Below are 21,448 nucleotides of genomic sequence, written 5' to 3' on the forward strand. Positions count from 1 at the left end.
GTAACCACAATGTAACAGGGTGGACAACGACTTTGAGGACGTACAGAAAATAGTCAATATTCTTATTAAAAGTGCAGCATTTTACATAAAGACTATACATAGGATAACATTTAATTAAGAAAATTAGGAAATATATATTTTTTTATGTATACATTTATTCCTAATTATTCTCGTTGAAGTTGATTGAGCAGCACTTAGAACATTGAAAAATTGCCTCCTTCCACTGAAATAAAATAGTTTAAAATGTATCAAATTTACTTTGAAGTCTATGCCACTATGCTTCTATTATCATTCAGGCATACACACATAAGGATCCTTTTTGATCCAGTGTATATTATTTTATATACAATTTTGAATGATTTATCTTGAGGACAAAAAAATAACACTTTTAATGATTTTGACCCTGGTGTCGTTTGTCTCGGGCCGTCATATGATATAATCAAAGATACACATGCATTGAAGAGACTAAAGACATGTAGACAGACTAAAACTGGAAGGTACAGTATGTCTTCTTTGTTGTTGTTTATCTAGCATACCATCATCACCATCTTGAGCACAATGAAATAATTGAAACAAAACATTATGTGGTTTATTTTTTTTATGTAGCCTCCATAAATATTATGGCAGCCTTTCGGTTTCGTCTTGCTGAACGCAAGCTCAAATGGTCAATAACGACTGCGAATTCCATATTCTTGAAGAACTTTGCGATACCTGCCTATATGAGCTGCTGTCGCAATGTCCAATCAAAATGCTGTGTGGAGCTTGCGCTGTCACCAGTCCAACGCTTTAGTCGGGTAAGTGCAGTTCATTCACGTAGCACAGCTCTCTATTTTATTTATTCGTGCGAAAAGCTTAACATAAATATCTTCACAAATATGGACTTTTATAACTATATGAATTTATGGCGCGCGCGTGAAACGCAAAGAAGCCTAATGAAATGTACGCTAACGATGTGATTACTTCCGTACTAAAACAATGTTTAAAGTCCACTGAATGTTTGTCAGATGCATCGAGGTTGGTTATACTGCGTCTCTCTAATGTGCAAGAAATTGACAAATTGTTTGGTGATTCAGTGAATTGTATCAGACTGACCAAGATATAAAGAATGGGAAAGTGTAAATCCTACACTTTGGTCGTTGTGTGGTCTGTCTCACAACTTGATTATGCAAAGAGTGAACTCCGTCGTTAATTATCAATGACCAACGTTCTGTTCCAACAGTGTCAAATGGCTTCAACATGGCAAAGCGTTCAGTCCATGCGCCAGTGGATTTTAGAGAATGGAGGTATTTGCAGAATTTGTGTACAGTCTTTATGATAGGCTACTGTTATACACTGTATTTGAATTAAACGTGCACTCATTTCTTTCAGCCTGTTTATCAGGAGAAAATAAAGCCTAAGGTGTTGTCACATTGTGCTGTTATAGTGTGAAGGGGTAGTGAATGAAATGGTGGATGTGTATCACAGCTTGCAATGCAGCCAATTCCTACATAATGGCTGCTTTGTGGCCAAGAACACAGTACATCACAGGACTGACATGAAAATTGGATTATCTAGTTGCAATTGATACACACACTGTAGAACATGCATCACTAGCCTCCCTCACACAGTCAACAGATATCAGAATATAGGCTACTACAAATACAATAAATCCATCTCCAGGGTTGTATTCATTAGTGCACTCCGTTTCAAACCGTAGCCAAACATCTTGCAACAGAAAGTGGAAATGAGTGGCTCTTATTGGACAAGTTCAGGTAGCCCCTTCCTGTTTCAGTCCGCTTTCTTCTGTTTGGTGCCTAGTGAATATGACTCAGTTGTATGTATTAGTACTACAGTGATGTGTTTCAGATAAAAGGACAGACCCATGGCTACTGGTCTACTCCCCCATGCCAGTGGCCTTTATATTCCTCCTCTATCTTGGTGTGGTCTGGGCTGGGCCCAAGCTGATGAAACGCAGGGAACCAGTTGATCTCAAGGCTGTACTCATTGTCTACAACTTCGCCATGGTCTGCCTGTCTGTCTACATGTTCCACGAGGTGTGCTATTCCTACTCCCATCAGTGTGTGTGTGCGTGTGTGTGTGTGTGTTTTGTGGCAGCCACAGAACTGGGACTCATTATGCTTTATAATGACATGTTTCACCTGACTTATAAGTGTTTTGATGTTGCAGTTCTTGGTCACGTCCTTGCTGTCTAACTACAGTTACCTGTGTCAACCTGTGGATTACAGCACTAGTCCACTGGCGATGAGGGTGAGAGTGCATCTGAAAACTCCCTATTGTACAACCACCGTTGGACCCCTGATATAGTTGACTTAACTGGCCTAACTCTCTTTCTTCACCAGATGGCCAAAGTATGCTGGTGGTTTTTCTTCTCCAAGGTCATAGAATTGGCTGACACGGTAAAGCACATTGAAAATCAGGGTCGTATTCACTAGGCACCAAACGGAGGAAAAAGTACTGAAATGGGGAGTGACTACTTAATAAACATTTGTTTTCCGTTCCAAAACTTTTTCTTACAGTATGCGCTAACGAATATATCCCAGGCCAGGATTAGCATCAGTCAAGAGAAACACTAGAAGCCCATTCTAAACCCATTTCAAATTGTTAATTGGCAGGTGTTCTTCATCCTGAGGAAGAAGAACAGTCAGCTGACTTTCCTGCATGTCTATCACCATGGCACCATGATCTTCAACTGGTGGGCAGGGGTCAAGTATCTGGCTGGAGGCCAATGTAAGTCTAGCATGACAAAGACTAGGGCTGCGGTCCAAACATTTAAAAGATACACCCTTGTCCACTTACCCTCACCTTATGCCCTTGGGGGAATCCCCGTCGCCATCTTGGAGGGCGGTCCAAATGACTAGCCAAGCAAGGGAAGTTTGCAACATAAGCCCCTCAGCCCTCGTTTTTAGTCGCCTTTGTGGGTGTACAATTATGTTCACTCCGGGGCCCGAAACTCCCCATAATTCAATTCACTACGATTGTACATCCGCTAAGAAAAGTCAGCGAAAACTTAAAAACAACATCAATGGAGAAGTCAACATACAAGTGTAAGTAAAAACGAATGCAAATAAGTTAGAAATTGTGTCTCGTAAAAAGTAAATATGTTTTTGTTTGGTTAGCTTTTGGAAATTGTAGAAATAAAACATTTTTCCTTCATAAGTTCCAGCTAGGCAGGCTAACGTTAGTTACCTAATTAATTTGCTAGCTATCATACAGTAGGCGTATATTAATAATGATATATTTAATATAAGTAGACAAGCACTCATAATTGACTGTAGCGCATAAAAAGCACCCCCAAACTACCGGTGGCTGAAAACACAATCATCGCGGGATGAACAAGTGACGAATTTCCGGGCAAGTGTGTTCCACTTAAAAATCATTCCTTCCTCCCTCGCCCCGCAAGTGTACACTCGTCAGACGTCATGATACTTCATCAGAAGTGTCCGCTTCATTTGAGGGCTGAGGGGATAGGGTGTGTCTTAAGTGTTTGGACCGCAGCCCCAGGAGTTTTTCCTGATCACATGTCCTGACCAGGAAAAACTCTGGGCCATACTTGTTAATGTCATAGATTTGTTCAATACCTGCTTCATTACCATCTTATAACATTTTGTTATCCACTCCCGGGTTGGCAACTTCTCATTACCTGGGAGAATATTCATAATAGTATCACAAGGGTATCCTATAACAAATTGTCCAAACCTGTCATGACGTAGAGGTCGTGCAGCAGATGGCTGAGATGTTTCGTGTTCCTCTGTCTCCTCATAGCGTTCTTCATCGGCCTGCTCAATACCTTTGTGCACATCGTGATGTACTCTTACTACGGACTGGCTGCCCTGGGGCCTCACACGCAGAAGTACTTATGGTGGAAGCGCTATCTGACCTCGCTGCAGCTGGTTAGTGGCTTTAGCTTCAGCTCGGTATTCATCTAGTAGGGCATAAACATAAAGTGGGTAGGCTTGCACTTGGGCCTCGTATCCTGAACCTAGGTTAAGCCTAATCGTGGATGAAAAAGCTACTTCAATGGAGAAACTTCTTTGAGCATGCTTTTTAATCCAGGACTAGGCTTAATCTGTGTCCAGGAAACTGGCGCTTTGAGTCTGTGGATAAGATTCTTTGGGAGCTTAGGGTATTGGTACAAAACAGATCATGTTACGTCTATGAATGGATATAGTGTATAAGGTATCTGAAAACTTTCTGAACCCGAACCAATGTTCTGCCGACTGGTGTTTCAGCTCCAGTTTGTCCTGTTGACCACTCACACTGGCTACAACCTCTTCACTGAGTGTGACTTCCCAGACTCCATGAATGCTGTGGTGTTTGCCTACTGTGTCAGTCTCATTGCTCTCTTCAGCAACTTCTACTATCAGAGCTACCTCAACAGGAAGAGTAAGAAGACATAAAGGATATGGACAATCATGCACTCACAGTGTCTTGCTGGACCTGAATTAAATTCACTGTCAAACGTAATTTTTTTTAATACAGTATCTGGAGATGCGTTATTTTTGTGAAGCATTCTACAATGTTCCCTATGGTCTCTACTTCCCACTGGGCAGACGTCAATTCAACGTCTACTCCACATTGGTTCAACGTAATTTCATTTAAATTGCGTGGAAACGACGTCGATTCAACCAGTGTGTGCCCAGTGCGTTGTTGATGACCTTGACTGGCTGTGAACCAATGAAAACACCTTTGTCATTCATTGAAAGGAAAGGGACTGACATGGGTATTTTTGTTTGTCACGTATGCACTCTACAACTTCAATATAGAGTCAGAGGAGACATTTTGCAGGTTGTCTCAATACAACGGCATTACTTTTCAGATTGTCAGCGTGAAACGTTTTGGTTTGTACGCCTGCTTGCAGCATTTGAGAATGCCCACAAGAGGGCAGAGTCTGTCTATGGTTGGTGCTTCACTTACCAGCGTGTCAAACTGTAGTAGAAACTGTTTGCCGTTTTCTAATTTGTCTGCCACTTGAAAATTCCCATATGTATACACTACTTTATGTAGTGCTGCTGGTTATATCTTGGGCACATACATTTTAAAGTACAGCAGATATATTGTGCTTTAGTTATTTGAAACTTGTAATTAGGCAAGGATCATGTACTTTGTGCTATAACCATGTAATAACACTAAGTGAGGATCATCAGGAAATGAGAAGAATACCTGAACACTGTTTTATTTGAATGCTCCCATAATTAAAATGGTCTTCTTCTTTTACTATGACATGGCATTACCCTGCACCTGCGATAGTTCCACGGATGTGCATACCACCGTAAGAAGGAAAGAGTCACCGTTTGTATTATTGTAATAGTATTTATTTCTTAAACTTGGGAATAACAAACATTCAGAAGATCGCTTTAAACAAACTGTACATTTATACACATGACAGAGTAGATTTGACTGTGTTCCAGAATATTTCACGAATGACCATCCACCAAACCGTCCAGACAGTTCAAACAAATAAACAAACACAAAAAAACAAATAAAGGAATGCAAAGAATACATTTTTTCCCCCCACTGTTAAAAACAACACGGCAACATGATATATATTTGTCTACATTTCAGTTCTTAGTAGATTGAATGATGTAGAGACAGAGAAGGAGAGAGAAAGAGGAGGGAGTTCTGGAGTAGGTCATGTCTCCATTTGAAATGTGTCCATTTGGATGCGTCTGAGTCCATGTGGTGTCTGTTCGGGCAGGGCTGTCGGGAGCTCTGTCGTACTACAGAGTTACGACTGAGTTCTTTCAGAGCAGTAGAAAAAGCTACAAAGAATGGCCATTGACCAGCGGAACCATGGAATAACTTATTATACTAGAGTCTATCTCAATACTCTAAAATTGCCTTTCCTTGTCCCCCTTCCCTCCCCTTATCCACCCTGATCTAACAAAAAAAGCAACACAGAGGTCTGGAAGCTTCCGATTGGCTTGCTTTCACTCAGCTTGTTCCTCTAGATCAGTACAAACTCAAACGGAGACCAAGGAAAGGCTACCACTTCAGAGTATTGAAATGCATATTCCATGAGAGGCCAGTATAGCGGTACATAGGGCAGCATCCGGTCCTCTATGTCTCTGTGTAGACAGAGGACATCTGGCTCAGGCTGCGGTCGAAGCTGTTCACCTGGAAGAAGATGCTCTCCTCTGGGCTGGAGGAGAACTGGCACCCCCCTGGCCCCTGGAGGTCCTGGGCCAAGCTGAAGCCTGAGGGAGGAGAAGTCATGACTCCTTAGATACAAGCTTTGATGCTACGCTTAGGTGTGTGTGTGTGTGGTTGACCTAACCGACATCAAGATATCAAAAGAATTCTGTCTTTAAAAAGTCCTAAATTGCTTTATCACACAGGCACATACAAGATACTTCTTGTTTAGGAAGTGAAGAAGTAGGTGAAAAGACAGAATAAACACTAAATTGCATAAAAAAGGGGTGAGATGGAGACTAATGACAGGGAAGCACGTGAAATGTCAGAGGAGGAGGATGAAAAGGAGGAAGTAGAGGTGATATATCCTAGAGTCTCACCTGCCGCAGAGCCACCGCTGGTGCTGGACATGTGGAAGCCGTTGTGTTGGTGGGAAGTGTAGCCATGTGAGTCCGCCGGTAAGTGAACACCACTCACAGACTGCTCCATTCTGTAGGAGTCTCCAAAATGGAAGCAGCTCTGAAAGCTGCCTTGGTAATCTACGGCGAGAAGGAAGGAGAGAGTGAAGAATTGAAATAGAATTACTAGACTGGGAAAAGCCCTTCACCCCATGGCAATTTAACTGAAACACTCATGGATACACTAAATATGTCTGCTAGACCCAAAGACTTGAATGGGAATACCTGTTTTAGTCATGTTTTAGTCAATCTATTTCTATTTATTCATTTGATTTATTTATTTAACCTTTATTTAGGCAAGTCAGGCAAGTCAGTTTAGAACAAATTCTTATTTACAATGACGGCCTACCAAAAGGCAAAAGGCCTCCTGCGGGGCCGGGGGATTAAAAATAAAAATAAATGAAATAAAAAAATAGGACAAATCACACATCAGGACAAGAGAGACAACACAACACTACATAAAGAGACACCTAAGACAACAACATAGCATGGCAGCAACACATGAAAACACAGCAACGGTAGCAACACAACATGACAACATGTTAGCAGCACAACATGGTAGCAGCACAACATGGCAGCAGCACAAAACAGCGTACAAACATTATTGGTCACAGACAACAGCACAAAGGGCAAGAAGGTAGAGACAACAATACATCACGCAAAGCAGCCACAACTGTCAGTAAGAGTGAGGTAAAGAGGGGGGGGAGAAAAGGAAATAAAAGTGTATGAAAGGGGCATTCCTTGTGACCATACAATACGGTATGTTAAGGAGTGATTACTATGTTTGCAAAGTGATTCCATATACTGTGTGGCTTCGAGTTATTATAACGCTACATTTGTGTTAGCGCGCTAACCCTTCCAGTTCCTCAGTGGTAGCATTTGTCAATTGTCCCCTTCTCTTTTTCTACTCAAGTAATGATAATGTGAAAGCAGCCCATTTCTGGAGCGCTTTACGCAACTCCCCGACCACAGCGTGGTTTGAGAGACGTCCATGCATAGATCTTTAACAGGGAAAGCTGTGTTTAAGGCATTAGGGAGCGGGTCTGGAGTGACAGCTAACTAGAGCAGGCTTGGTGGAGCTCTGAGAGAGAGAGACAGCTGACTACAGAAGGCAGCGTTTTGTTGGCTAATTCAGAGCAGAGGAGGCTTCCGCCTGTGGTTTCGCCTGCTCTGTCTCTCTGACAGCAATCTTCTCTCTCTGCGCAACGCTAAACGCTCTAACAGACCTACGGGCCGCGTCCCAATTCTACGACACTGCTTCCTCTACTTGTGTCCTTTCATGTTTATATGGTGGTAAAGTGTGAGGCCTATTCCATGGAATGGAATGTTTTAAAAGGTGCCGTTAGAAATGTATTGCATAGAACTGCTTGCATGATCTATTCTACATGACAGAAAGTTGAGTCGGTAGCGTAAAACACATTTTAATCTTTAACCAATGCTCTGAGGCTTCCAGCCCACTAAATAGTCCAGTTGGGTTGTATTGAGTCTGGTCAGGGCTGATCTTACCGTCACTGGCAGCCTGGTGGTGGTAATGAGAGTAGGGCTTGTGGTGGGGGTGGATGTGCTGTTGCTGCTGCTGCTGCTGCTTCTCCAGGGGAGGAGGAGTGCCTGTACCCTTCATCCCTGGGGAGAGGAGAGGACCCGACACCCTGCAGGAGAGCGAGAGCGAGAGTCAGAATTCATTGTCTAATTTCCAAATATTTGTGCATAATCAGATGCTCAAGTGCACCAAGACAATGATTTCCTGTGTACACTCTAACAACTGTGGTTACATATGATTCTCTGAATCAAACGTCTCGCTTTATCAAAGTGCTACGTACTCAGCAACACATGATCTAACCGACACACTGGGGCAGTTAAAGAGTCCTGAACACCCCTCTGAAGAACACATGTTGTACTGTATGTACTGTAGTCAGTAAATGGAAACTTCCTCCACCTATCACATGTTACGATCTAAAGTCAACAAACACGAGAGCGTGCATTCGACTGAAACCAAGCTCCCCGTTTCCTTTAACTCCTTGCCTTGTGGCCTGGGAGGAGAAAGCCTATTCGTGTTTACTTTCTCCAATATTTTAGAGATGGCATATGAGCATGACATGTTTGTGACAGAACGGCTCGGGGCGGGCAAGCAACGACCAATGCTTCCTCATAGGCTTTCTGGATTGTGATGAAGTAAATAAAGCTTTGTCCGTGGTGGTATTAGACACAGATGTGTGCAAGAAAATAGTTAAGAAACGTTAAGCAGAATAGCTCCAACTAGACGGGACTGTGCCAAATACCCGAAAGATCTGTGGAGTGTATTTCCCATGTTCTTCAGTTCACACTTCAAAGGGTCACACTTTGCGTTGAGTGCACCGCATTTCACAGAGGAAGGAAAACAACAACAAGGGGATGAATTGCTTTTTAAAATAGAGTTATAACTAACAGATGGGAACTTGTTCCAACCATTTGAATTCGAAACATGGTTACGCTGTTAGAACGTTGGAAAAACCTGCAATCAACGTGAAAGAAGTCATGGAACACAGTGGGTTTTTGGTGAACTTCTATTGCATTCAAGCGTTATGAGAGCGGATTGTCAAAAGGATACCACACGCTCTTACATAAATACTGTCCCAGGAACCTTACATAAATACTGTCACAGAAAGCATCAATTGGATGTCATCCATTCAGTTCTTCTACCTATTCAGAAAGCTGCACTCTCTCCCCTTCTTAATCTAACCTCTTCTTGTTGTGTCCAGTCATTTACATTTCCAACAACAGGACATGTCAGATAATTCTTTTGAAGCATTCTACAATATACAGTTGAAGTCGGAAGTATACATTCACCTTAGCCAAATACATTTAAACTCAGTTTTCCACAATTCCTGACACTTAAGCCTAGTAAAAATTCCCTGTCTTAGGTCAGTTAGGATCACCACTTTATTTTAAGAATGTGAAATGTCAGAATAATAGTAGAGAGAATGATTTATTTCAGCTTTTATTTCTTTCATCACATTCCCAGTGGGTCAGAAGTTTACATACACTCAATTAGTATTTGGTAGCATTGCCTTTAAATTGTTTAACTTGGGTCAAACGTTTCGGGTAGCCTTCCACAACCTTCCCACAATAAGTTAGGAGGAATGGGCCAAAATTCACCCAACAGAGCTGGTGTAACTGAGTCAGGTTTGTAGGCCTCCTTGCTCGCACACACTTTTTCAGTTCTGCCCACACATTTTCTATGGGATTGAGGTCAGAGCTTTGTGATGGCCACTCCAATACCTTGACTTTGTTGTCCTTAAGCCATTTTGCCACAACTTTGGAAGTATGCTTGGGGTCATTGTCCATTTGGAAGAGAAAAGCAAAAGAAAACTGCAAGACTGAATAGGAGAAAAAACAAGCAACAAACAAAGAAGATAGGCTTTTGAAAAATAACTATTTTTCATAAAATTGTAGTTATCTTAGCTAGCTGAATTGTTTACCAGTTGCTAAGCAGTTGCTAGGGACTCTTTTGGAAGAAGCTAGCTAGCTAACGAAGAACAACAAAGAATATCTAGTTAACAGAAGAAAAGAAAGAGAAAATCAGGACAGAAGAAAAAGGATATCAAAGTGAAACAGTTCTCTAAAGACACAAGAGACAATAATACAAGAAACAACACTTCTGTAGCTTGTCAACTATGTGTCTGTCTATCCCTGTTCTCTCCCCTCTGCACAGGCCATACAAACGCTTCACACCGCGTGGCCGCTGCCACTCTAACCTGGTGGTCCCAGCGCGCACGACCCACGTGGAGTTCCAGGTCTCCGGCAGCCTCTGGAACTGCCGGTCTGCAGCCAACAAGGCTGAGTTCATCTCAGCCTATGCTACCCTCCAGTCCCTAGACTTCCTGGCGCTGACGGAAACATGGATTACCACAGATAACACTGCTACTCCTACTGCTCTCTCTTCGTCTGCCCACGTGTTCTCGCATACCCCTAGAGCATCGAGCCAGCGGGGTGGTGGCACTGGAATCCTCATCTCTCCCAAGTGGACATTCTCTCTTTCTCCCCTGACCCATCTGTCTATCTCCTCATTTGAATTCCATGCTGTCACAGTTACCAGCCCTTTCAAGATTAACATCCTTATCATTTATCGCCCTCCAGGTTCCCTTGGAGAGTTCATCAATGAGCTTGACGCCTTGATAAGTTCCTTTCCTGAGGATGGCTCACCTCTCACAGTTCTGGGTGACTTTAACCTCCCCACGTCTACCTTTGACTCATTCCTCTCTGCCTCCTTCTTTCCACTCCTCTCCTCTTTTGACCTCACCCTCTCACCTTCCCCCCCTACTCACAAGGCAGGCAATACGCTTGACCTCATCTTTACTAGATGCTGTTCTTCCACTAATCTCATTGCAACTCCCCTCCAAATCTCCGACCACTAACAAGTATCCTTTTCCCTCTTGCTCTCATCCAACACTTCTCACTCTGCCCCTACTCGGATGGTATTGCGCCGTTCCAACCTTCGCTCTCTCTCTCCCGCTACTCTCTCCTCTTCCATCCTATCATCTCTTCCCTCTGCTCAAACCTTCTCCAACCTATCTCCTGATTCTGCCTCCTCAACCCTCCTCTCCTCCCTTTCTGCATCCTTTGATTTTCTCTGTCCCCTATCCTCCAGGCCGGCTCGGTCCTCCCCTCCTGCTCCGTGGCTCGACGACTCACTACGAGCTCACAGAACAGGGCTCCGGGCAGCCAAGCGGAAATGGAGGAAAACTCGCCTCCCTGCGGACCTGGCATCCTTTCACTCCCTCCTCTCTACATTCTCCTCTTCTGTCTCTGCTGCTAAAGCCACTTTCTACCACTCTAAATTCCAAGCATCTGCCTCTAACCCTAGGAAGCTCTTTGCTACCTACTCCTCCCTTCTGAATCCTCCTCTCCCTCCCCCGCCTCCTCCCTCTCTGCCGATGACTTTGTCAACCATTTTGAAAAGAAGGTTGACGATATCCGATCCTCGTTTGCTAAGTCAAACGACACCGCTGCTCACACTGCCCTACCCTGTGCTTTGACCTCTTTCTCCCCTCTCTCTCCAGATGAAATCTCGCGTCTTGTGACGGCCGGCCGCCCAACAACCTGCCCACTTGACCCTATCCCCTCCTCTCTTCTCCAGACCATTTCCGGAGACCTTCTCCCCTTCCTCACCTCGCTCATCAACTCATCCTTGACCGCTGGCTACGTCCCTTCCGTCTTCAAGAGAGCGAGAGTTGCACCCCTTCTGAAAAAACCTACACTCGATCCCTCCGATGTCAACAACTACAGACCAGTATCCCTTCTTTCTTTTCTCTCTAAAACTCTTGAACGTGCCGTCCTTGGCCAGCTCTCCTGCTATCTCTCTCAGAATGACCTTCTTGATCCTAATCAGTCAGGTTTCAAGACTGGTCATTCAACTGAGACTGCTCTTCTCTGTGTCACGGAGGCTCTCCGCACTGCTAAAGCTAACTCTCTCTCCTCTGCTCTCATCCTTCTAGACCTATCTGCTGCCTTTGATACTGTGAACCATCAGATCCTCCTCTCCACCCTCTCCGAGTTGGGCATCTCCGGCGCGGCCCACGCTTGGATTGCGTCCTACCTGACAGGTCGCTCCTACCAGGTGGCGTGGCGAGAATCTGTCTCCGCACCATGCGCTCTCACCACTGGTGTCCCCCAGGGCTCTGTTCTAGGCCTCTCCTATTCTCGCTATACACCAAGTCACTTGGCTCTGTCATATCCTCACATGGTCTCTCCTATCATTGCTATGCAGACGACACACAATTAATCTTCTCCTTTCCCCCTTCTGATAACCAGGCGGCGAATCGCATCTCTGCATGTCTGTCAGACATATCAGTGTGGATGACGGATCACCACCTCAAGCTGAACCTCGGCAAGACGGAGCTGCTCTTCCTCCCGGGGAAGGACTGCCCGTTCCATGATCTCGCCATCACGGTTGACAACTCCCTTGTTTCCTCCTCCCAGAGTGCTAAGAACCTTGGCGTGATCCTGGACAACACCCTGTCGTTCTCCACTAATATCAAGGCGGTGACCCGATCCTGTAGGTTCATGCTCTACAACATTCGCAGAGTACGACCCTGCCTCACACAGGAAGCGGCGCAGGTCCTAATCCAGGCACTTGTCATCTCCCGTCTGGATTACTGCAACTCGCTGTTGGCTGGGCTCCCTGCCTGTGCCATTAAACCCCTACAACTCATCCAGAACACCGCAGCCCGTCTGGTGTTCAACCTTCCCAAGTTCTCTCACGTCACCCCGCTCCTCCGCTCTCTCCACTGGCTTCCAGTTGAAGCTCGCATCCGCTACAAGACCATGGTGATTGCCTACGGAGTTGTGAAGGGAACGGCACCTCCATACCTTCAGGCTCTGATCAGGCCCTACACCCAAACAAGGGCACTGCGTTCATCCACCTCTGGCCTGCTGGCCCCCCTACCTCTGAGGAAGCACAGTTCCCGCTCAGCCCAGTCAAAACTGTTCGCTGCTCTGACACCCCAATGGTGGAACAAGCTCCCTCACGACGCCAGGACAGCGGAGTCAATCACCACCTTCCGGAGACACCTGAAACCCCACCTCTTTAAGGAATACCTAGGATAGGATAAAGTAATCCTTCTAACCCCCCCCCCCCCTTAAAAGATTTAGATGCACTATTGTAAAGTGGTTGTTCCACTGGATATCATAAGGTGAATGCACCAATTTGTAAGTCGCTCTGGATAAGAGCGTCTGCTAAATGACTTAAATGTAAATGTAAATGGAAGACCCATTTGCGACCAAGCTTTAACTTCCTGACTGATGTCTTGAGATGTTGCTTCAATATATCCACATAATTTTCCTCCCTCATGATGCCATCTATTTTGTGAAGTGCACCAGCCCCTCCTGCAGAAAAGCACCCCCACCACATGATGCTGCCACCCCCGTGGCTTCACGGTTGGGATGGTGTTCTTCGGCTTGCAAGGCTCCCCCTTTTTCCTCCAAACATAACAATGGTCATTATGGCCAAACAGATCTGTTTTTGTTTCATCAGACCAGAGGACATTTCTCCAAAAAGGACGATCTTTGTCCCCATGTGCAGTTGCAAACCGTAGTCTGGCTTTTTTTATGGCGGTTTTGGAGCAGTGGCTCCTTCCATGCTGTGTGGCCTTTCAGGTTATGTCGATATAGGACGTGTTTTACTGTGGATATAGATACTTTTGTACCTATTTCCTTCAGCATCTTCACAAGGTCCTTTGCTGTTGTTCTGGGATTGATTTGCACTTTTCGCACAAAGTACATTCATCTCTAGGAGACAGAACGCATCTCCTTCCTGAGCGTTATGACGGCTGCGTGGTCCCATGGTGTTTATACTTGCGTACTATTGTTTGTACAGGTGAACCTGGTACCTTCAGGTGTTTGGAAATTGCTCCCAAGGATGAACCAGACTTGTGGAGGTCTTGGCTAAATTATTTTGATTGTCCCATGATGTCAAGAAGAGGCACTGAGTTTGAAGGTAGGCCTTGAAATACATCCACAGGTACACCTCCAATTGACTGAAATGATGTGAATTAGCCTGTCAGAAGCTTCTAAAGCCATGACATCATTTTCTGGAATTTTCCAAGATGTTTAAAGGCACAGTCAACTTAGTGTATGTAAACTTCTGACCCACTGTAATTGTGATACAGTGAATTATAAGTGAAATAATCTGTCTGTAAACAATTGTTGGAAAAATTACTTGTGTCATGCACAAAGTAGATGTCCTAACCGACTTGCCAAAACTATAGTATGTTAACAAGAAATTTGTGGAGTGGTTGAAAAACGAGTTTTAAAGACTCCAACCTAAGTGTATGTAAACCTCCGATATCAACTGTACATATGGAAAACACAGTAGGCCCTTGACAGTATTAAAGGAGATCTGGGTGATACATGTAAGATGTCTTCTGAGTGCATTTCAACCCCCCTTCAAAAAATCATGCCTATTTCTTGAAGATTTATTAGAAAAATAATTGTACTTAGTCCATTTGCAGAAACGAATATCACATTTCTGCTCTGCTCCCAACGCCTAACTTTTAACAAAACAGATATCCAGACCAGTAAGATGCAAATCTCCATAAAGAGGCCCAATCTCCTCACAAATATTCAACAGCCACTTAGTACCCTTTTCCAGTTGCGTTTCAAGAATGCCAACACATAAACTGTTGCTGTGTTACTATGTGTCGTGGATGGATGCATATGGTTTGCAGTACGGGCTCTGTGAATGTGATGACAGAGAGTTGCCGGAGGCAGCGGAGCCCTCAGATGACTGCTCACCTCTAAGGCCAGGATGACATAGCTCTAACTGTGTGAGAGAGCTAGGTCAGTACCACCCAGTGCTACCACCTGGCACAGCCTTTCTACACCCCACAGGAACAGATTATGTTTCAGGCACAGCCAGGGCTCCCTTGAAAAATAGATTCTTATCTCAATGGGCATCACCTGGTTAAATAAAGGATACATACGTGAATAAATAAGGCTATGTCTAATAAAAGAAAGATGTGTTAGAGATAGGTATTTAGGCTGTGTCCATACAGACCTTTTTATTTGAAACCTCACCATGCACTAACCACGGACTCATGCGCCTCCTCTTATGCTACCACATATCCTAAAGCAAACCCTCTCTGTCGCTCTCCTGCCTCTTGAGTTTAGAGAGCCACACGCCTCTCCACTGAACACACACGGAACCATTTGAACCAGCGCAGTGTCGAACCAACGTCTTCTCCCTGCCTAGCGTTAGCATTAGAGCATTAGAACGCTTGCTAGCGGCGAGCGTGGCTAATCCGTCCATTGGCACGGGCCCAGTGCCGCGGCCATGTGTTTCTGCGGAGAGCGGCGCTCCCCCGGGAGCTGCTGTCAGCACAAACTCAGGAAACAGTTATACTGTTCATATTTTTACAAGCAGCCTCTATGTGCAGCTAAAGTGAATCATAAGCTAATCACTGCCAGCTGCCGCACGCTCAGGCTCAAGGAATGAGGGGAATCTTTCATATGCTGCACCGAGTATAAATCTCTCCCCTGGTATTCACCTTCCCTGATAATCCTCCATCCTCCTTCTCCTCCTCCTCCTGTCATTACTGCCTTTTTCCAACCGGCCGTCCCTGACCCCTTCTTCTGCTGTGAAGGAGTGGTTTAACCCCTGACCCCTGAAAGATTGACATAGAGGCTATTAACAGATAGGCTACTGGCTATTGGTCGAGATCAGGGGCGGGATGACGAGGGCTGGGGTGAGATGTTGGGGTGAGCGTTTCAGATTGACGGGGTGAGTGTAAAAGAACTGAGGGCCAAGTGTTTGAGGGACCTCACTGCTTGGAGCATTCAGCCAGATAAGCTTTGACTCAGATTACTGGCAATAGTACAGTGGATAGACTATGGCTCAGTGACTGTGACTCAATTTACCTGATTTAGTGAATATGACCCAGTGAACCTAATGTATAATACTGAGTGAATATGACTAAGGTAATACGTCAAAGTGAACATGATGATGCAATCTCTATTGCACTCCACGCTGCCCTTTCCCACCTGAACAAAAGGAGCACCTACGTGAGAATGCTATTCATTGACTACAGCTCAGCGTTCAACCCCATAGTGCCCTCAAAGCTCATCACTAAGCTAAGGATCCTGGGACTAAACACCTCCCTTTGCAACTGGATCCTGGACTTCCTGACTTGCCGCCCCTAGGTGGTGAGGGTAGGTAGCAACACATCTGCCACGCTGATCCTCAACACTGGAGGCACTCAGGGCTGCGTGCTCAGTCCCCTCCTGTACTCCCTGTTCACCCACGACTGCATGGCCAGGCACGACTCCAACACCATCATTAAGTTTGCAGACGACACAACCGCGGTAGGCCTGATCACTGATAACGACGAGACAGCCTATAGGGTGGAGGTCAGAGACCTGGCTGGGTGTTGGCAGAATAACAACCTATCCCTCAACGTAATCAAGACAAAGGAGATGATTGTGGACTACAGTAAAAGGAGGACTGAGCATGCCCCCATTCTCATCAACAGGGCTGTAGTGGAGCAGGTTGAGAGCTTCAAGTTCCTTGGTGTCCACATCACCAACAAACTAGAATGTTCCAAGCACACCAAGACAGCCGTGACAAAACCCAAGACAAAACCCATTCCCCCTCAGGAGACTGAAAAGATTTGGCATGGGTCCTCAGATCCTCAAAAGGTTCTACAGCTGCAACATCGAGAGCATCCTGACTGGTTGCATCACTGCCTGGTACGGCAACTGCTCGGCCTCCGACCGCAAGGCACTACAGAGGGTAGTGCGTACGGCCCAGTACATCACTGGGGCTAAGCTGCCTGCCATCCAGGACCTCTACACCAGGCAGTGTCAGAGGAAGGCCCTAAAAATTGTCAAAGACCCCAGCCACCCCAGTCATAGACCGTTCTCTCTGCTACCGCACGGCAAGCGGTACCGGAGTGCCAAGTCTAGGACAAAAAGATTCTCAAACAACTTTTACCCCCAAGCCATAAGACTCCTGATCAAATGGCTATCCGGGCTATTTGCATTGTGTGACGGCGTGTGTGTGTGTGTGTGTGTGTGTGTGTGTGTGTGTGTGTGTGTGTGTGTGTGTGTGTGTGTGTGTGTGTGTGTGTGTGTGTGTGTGTGTGTGTGTGTGTGTGTGTGTGTGTGTGTGTGTGTGTGTGTGTGTGTGTGTGTGTGTGTGTGTGTGTGTCCGCCAACCCCTCTTTTACGCTGCTGCTACTCTCTGTTTATCATCTATGCATAGTCACTTTAACTATACCTACATGTACATACTACCTCAATTAGCCCGACTAACCACACATTGACTCTGTACCGGTAACCCCCTTTACTTATCTATTGTTTACCTAATACCTATTTTTTACTTAAAAATTGCACTTTTGGTTAGGGCTTGTAAGTAAGCATTTCACTGTAAAGTCTACACCTGTTGTATTCGGCGCATGTGACAAATAAACTTTGATTTGATTCCGGGAATATGATTTGATTCAGTAGACATAGACTGAGCCCTGCAATAAACTTGGCTTCAAGAACTTCTACGACAGAGCAAATGGATCAGGACTATGCATTCCAACTTGGACACTGTAACATCACCCTGGGGCTAAAACAATCCAGTCAAAATGATTCACATTCCTACAACACAAGCAGGTATGTAAGGAGGACATGGACGTTATCAGCACAATCTATAACAAGCAAAAAATACAATTGGCAGTGACGCAATCCTTCGCCGTTCTAGGATCTGTCCTCTAAGGCTTGGTTCTGTCTACAGAGTTGAGGGGGATGGAAAGATGGGAAGAAAGACGGAAAAGAGATGGATGCTCAGGATGAAGATTCATGAAGAAAGTTACTCTGCTCCTCGTTCGTCTTCCTTCACCTGCCCTTCCTGTCCCACTGGGGACCATGGATCAGATCCCCTTCTGTCCCCCCTCGGCGGCCCACCATTAAGCCCCTCTGATGGATGGGCATGGGCGGCTTGGCGCGGGACGGTGGGAACGCGCCTGGTTCTGGTTAGCGCGCTAAAGCCACGCGTGAGAGACGGGCCGTGCTGAGCTAAGCTAACCCTACGGCCCAAGACGAAGCACTCAAGGAGCTTTTCCTGGCCGATAAAAGCTCTCTGTTGGTTTTAGTGAGATAACCTCTGAAAACACTGGAGGAAACACTGAAACACTACATAAATGCCATCCCTGGTGAAGGAATTTTGACTTTTGAATTGTCTGAATTGTTCTTTGAATCAGCCATTTAGCAAAGGCAGTTCAAAACCACGACTAGTCCTACTACTACCACGTCCAGAAACGTATATATTACTCTGGCCTGTCTGTTGAATTAATGACTATGATGGAATGGTTTTGTTTGACTTGGGAGATTGATACTCTGCGCAGATGATTTAGGGGTGATAATGAATGGAGGGAGGGATGGATGGATGGATTGATGGCATTGAGTTACTCGCTGACTATGAATGACTGTCTCCCTTCAGAACCGTATCTCTTAATGCCGTCTCTGCAGCCACTCTAATTCAATTAGATTGTGTCAATCACAGCTCCATGTACTCCACAAGGTATCAAACCATGTCAAACTAATATTTGCAGAGGGGCTCTAATATCAATACACTGGAAAAATTCTGTCTGCCCTGCCCCTGTAATTATAGAACGGCATATGGTAAAGAGGCACTGAATGACAACCTTTACCACCCATCGTCGCTTACAAGCCCCTCACCAACTGTAGAATGGCCGTGTCTGTGAGAGAAGCCCCGAGTGTCTCTAGCTCCTGCTCCGAGCTCCATATGCATGCCACGGATCACAGAAATCATATTTTAACTGGCATATTTTAATATCAGCTTCAGAAAAATGACACTGATATTTACAAAGTCAAATTTGTCTAAATGGCCCATTTGAGCCAGAGTAAACACATTTAACTATGAGGTCAGAGGCTGCCGCAGCACTAGAGTCAGGTTAGTTAGATCATTTTGTCAAAATGTTGAATGTCCTGCTAAACCGTTTGGGAAAAACAAGTGCTGCACGGCTATTGACTTTGGCAGTGGCCTGTATACTCAAGGCTTTAAACATGTAAATCAAATGCTCAATCTTCAGGCAAATGTGAGTAGACGTTTCATACCCAGCTTGTTGTAGGTCCTGGCACAGCTCTCTCTCTCAGATGGGCAGATAAATCTGTACAGTTACTGTATGTATGTGTATAGTACATGCATTTTTGGTCAGGTATCGCAATTTAATAAATTTGATGAAATCCACAAATTGCTGCAATTCTCGCAATGAAACGCTGTCATCGCATCACAGACGTACAAGTAGGAGCTTTGGGTGGGCAAAGAGACAGGCGTGGACAAGAACGATCACTTAGGCACTTTATCTTCATTGGTATGGAAACTGAGGAAGATTTCTCCACTTACATCATCCACTCACAGTGGTATATTTCAGATGGTCCTCATCAACCTTACTGAAAAACAGACCCCTGTCTCACTTCCAATATCTCATCATGTTGGTGGGTGTGTGTGTACCTACAGTTGAAGTCGGAAGTTTACATACACCTTAGACAAATATATTTAAACTCAGTCTTTCACAATTCCTGACATTTAATCCAAGCAAAAATTCCCTGTTTTAGGCCTGTTAGGATCACCACTTTATTTTAAGAATGTGAAATGTCAGAATAATAGCAGAGAGAATGATTTATTTCAGCTTTTATTTCTTTCATCACATTCCCAGTGGATCAGAAGTTTACATACACTCAATTAGTATTTGGTAGCATTGCCTTTAAATTGTTTAACTTGGGTCAAACATTTCGGGTAGCCTTCCACAACCTTCCCACAATAATTTGAGTGAATTTTGGCCCATTCCTCCTGACAGAGATGGTGTAACTGAGTCAGGTTTGTAGGCCTCCTTGCACGCACACACTTTGTGATGGCCACTCCAATACCTTGACTTTGTTGTCCTTAAGCCATTTTGCCACAACTTTGGAAGTATGCTTGGGGTCATTGTCCATTTGGAAGACCCATTTGCGACCAAGCTTTAACTTCCTGACTCATGTCTTGAGATGTTGCTTCAATATATCCACATAATTTTCCTCCCTCATGATGCCATCTATTTTGTGGAGTGCACAAGTCCCTCCTGCAGCAAAGCACCCCACAACATGATGCTGCCACCCCCGTGCTCTACGATTGGGATGGTGTTCTTCGGCTTGCAAGCATCCCCCTTTTTCCTCCAAACATAACGATGGTCATTATGGCCAAACAGTTATATTTTTGTTTCATCAGACCAGATCATACTTCAAAAAGTATGATCTTTGTCCCCATGTGCAATTGCAAACCGTAGTCTGGTTTTTTTATGGCGGTTTTGGAGCAATGGCTTCTTCCTTGCTGAGCGGCCTTTCAGGTTATGTCGATATAGGACTCGTTTTACTTTGGATATGGATACTTTTGTACCTCTTTCCTCCAGCATCTTCACAAGGTCCTTTGCTGTTGTTCTGGAATTACCTTGCACTTTTCGCACCAAAGTACGTTCATCTCTTGGAGACAGAACGAGTCTCCTTCCTGAGCAGTACGACGGCTGCGTGGTCCCATGGTCTTTATATTTGCGTACTATTGTTTGTACAGATGAACGTGGTACCTTCAGGCATTTGGAAATTGCTCCCAAGGATGAACCAGACTTGTGGAGGTCTACAATTATTTTCTGAGGTCTTGGCTGATTTCTTTAGATTTTCCCATGATGTCAAGCAAAGGCACTGAGTTTGAAGGTAGGACTTGAAATACATCCACAGGTACACCTCCAATTTACTCAAATGATGTCAATTAGCCAATCAGAAGCTTCTAAAGCCATGCCATCATTTTCTGGACTTTTCCAAGATGTTTAAAGGCACAGTCAACTTAGTGTATGTAAACTTCTGACCCACTGGAATTGTGATACCTTGAATTATATGTGAAATAATCTGTCTGTAAACAATTGTTGGAAAAATTACTTTTGTCATGCACATGTCCTAATGTCCTAACCGACTTGCCAAAACTATAATTTGTTAACAAGAAATTTGTGCAGTGGTTGAAAAACGAGTTTTAATGACTCCAACCTAAGTGGATGTAAACTTCCTATATCAACTGTAAGTGTGTGTTGTCTAACCGGTGTTACAATATCCTAACAACACACTTTGCATCTCTCTCCTAGTGGCAGTAACTGTGTGTGTATGTAGTACTACTTACCAAGGAATCCTGAAACCACATTGTAATTCTACAGAGTTCTATTCCTGCTGTTTTAATGTTTGACAAAACACAGCACCTTCCAGAAAGGGCCTGGCCTAACATGACATCTCACTGCACGCAAGCGCGCACATCCACACACACAAACACACACACACCATGCTTATGTAAAACTATTCTT

General features: G+C 44.6%; 2 protein-coding genes across 3 annotated transcripts in view; one reads left to right on the plus strand and one right to left on the minus strand.

Moving 5' to 3' along the window:
- The first annotated feature begins 516 nt into the window (after window positions 1–516).
- On the plus strand, window positions 517–5,220 carry LOC106613536 (very long chain fatty acid elongase 4). 2 transcript variants are annotated; one of them, XM_014215899.3, is made up of 8 exons: window positions 517–794; window positions 1,220–1,283; window positions 1,846–2,033; window positions 2,167–2,247; window positions 2,340–2,396; window positions 2,613–2,727; window positions 3,763–3,890; window positions 4,230–5,220. In XM_014215899.3, the coding sequence occupies exons 1-8, from the start codon at window positions 621–623 to the stop codon at window positions 4,395–4,397; spliced, it is 975 nt and encodes a 324-aa protein (XP_014071374.2). In that variant the 5' UTR covers window positions 517–620; the 3' UTR covers window positions 4,398–5,220. The 2 variants fall into 2 exon arrangements, with proteins under 2 accessions (XP_014071374.2, XP_014071375.1); XM_014215900.3 differs by lacking the exon at window positions 517–794 and adding an exon at window positions 796–1,014.
- Window positions 5,221–5,290: 70 nt separating this feature from the next.
- Window positions 5,291–21,448, minus strand: part of LOC106613535 (uncharacterized) — a 123,078-nt gene continuing 106,920 nt past the window's right edge. Inside the window, exons 9-11 of the mRNA XM_014215897.3 lie at window positions 8,094–8,236; window positions 6,510–6,668; window positions 5,291–6,194 (exon numbers count right to left, since the gene is read on the minus strand). Coding sequence (XP_014071372.1) covers window positions 6,058–6,194; window positions 6,510–6,668; window positions 8,094–8,236 — 439 coding nt within the window. The 3' untranslated portion in view covers window positions 5,291–6,057. The remainder of the gene's footprint in view (window positions 6,195–6,509; window positions 6,669–8,093; window positions 8,237–21,448) is intronic.

The sequence above is a fragment of the Salmo salar genome, chromosome 10, assembly GCF_965601325.2.
Source record: "Salmo salar chromosome 10, fSalSal1, whole genome shotgun sequence".
Taxonomy (NCBI): Eukaryota; Metazoa; Chordata; class Actinopteri; order Salmoniformes; family Salmonidae; genus Salmo; species Salmo salar.

Excerpts from the sequence above, each read along its gene's own strand:
- LOC106613536 (XM_014215899.3), top strand. The coding sequence starts at position 621 with ATGGCAGCCTTTCGGTTTCGTCTTGCTGAACGCAAGCTCAAATGGTCA. Across the intron at positions 795-1,219 it reads CAGTCCAACGCTTTAGTCGG|TGTCAAATGGCTTCAACATG; the intron begins GTAAGTGCAGTT and ends CTGTTCCAACAG. Across the intron at positions 2,728-3,762 it reads GTATCTGGCTGGAGGCCAAT|CGTTCTTCATCGGCCTGCTC; the intron begins GTAAGTCTAGCA and ends GTCTCCTCATAG.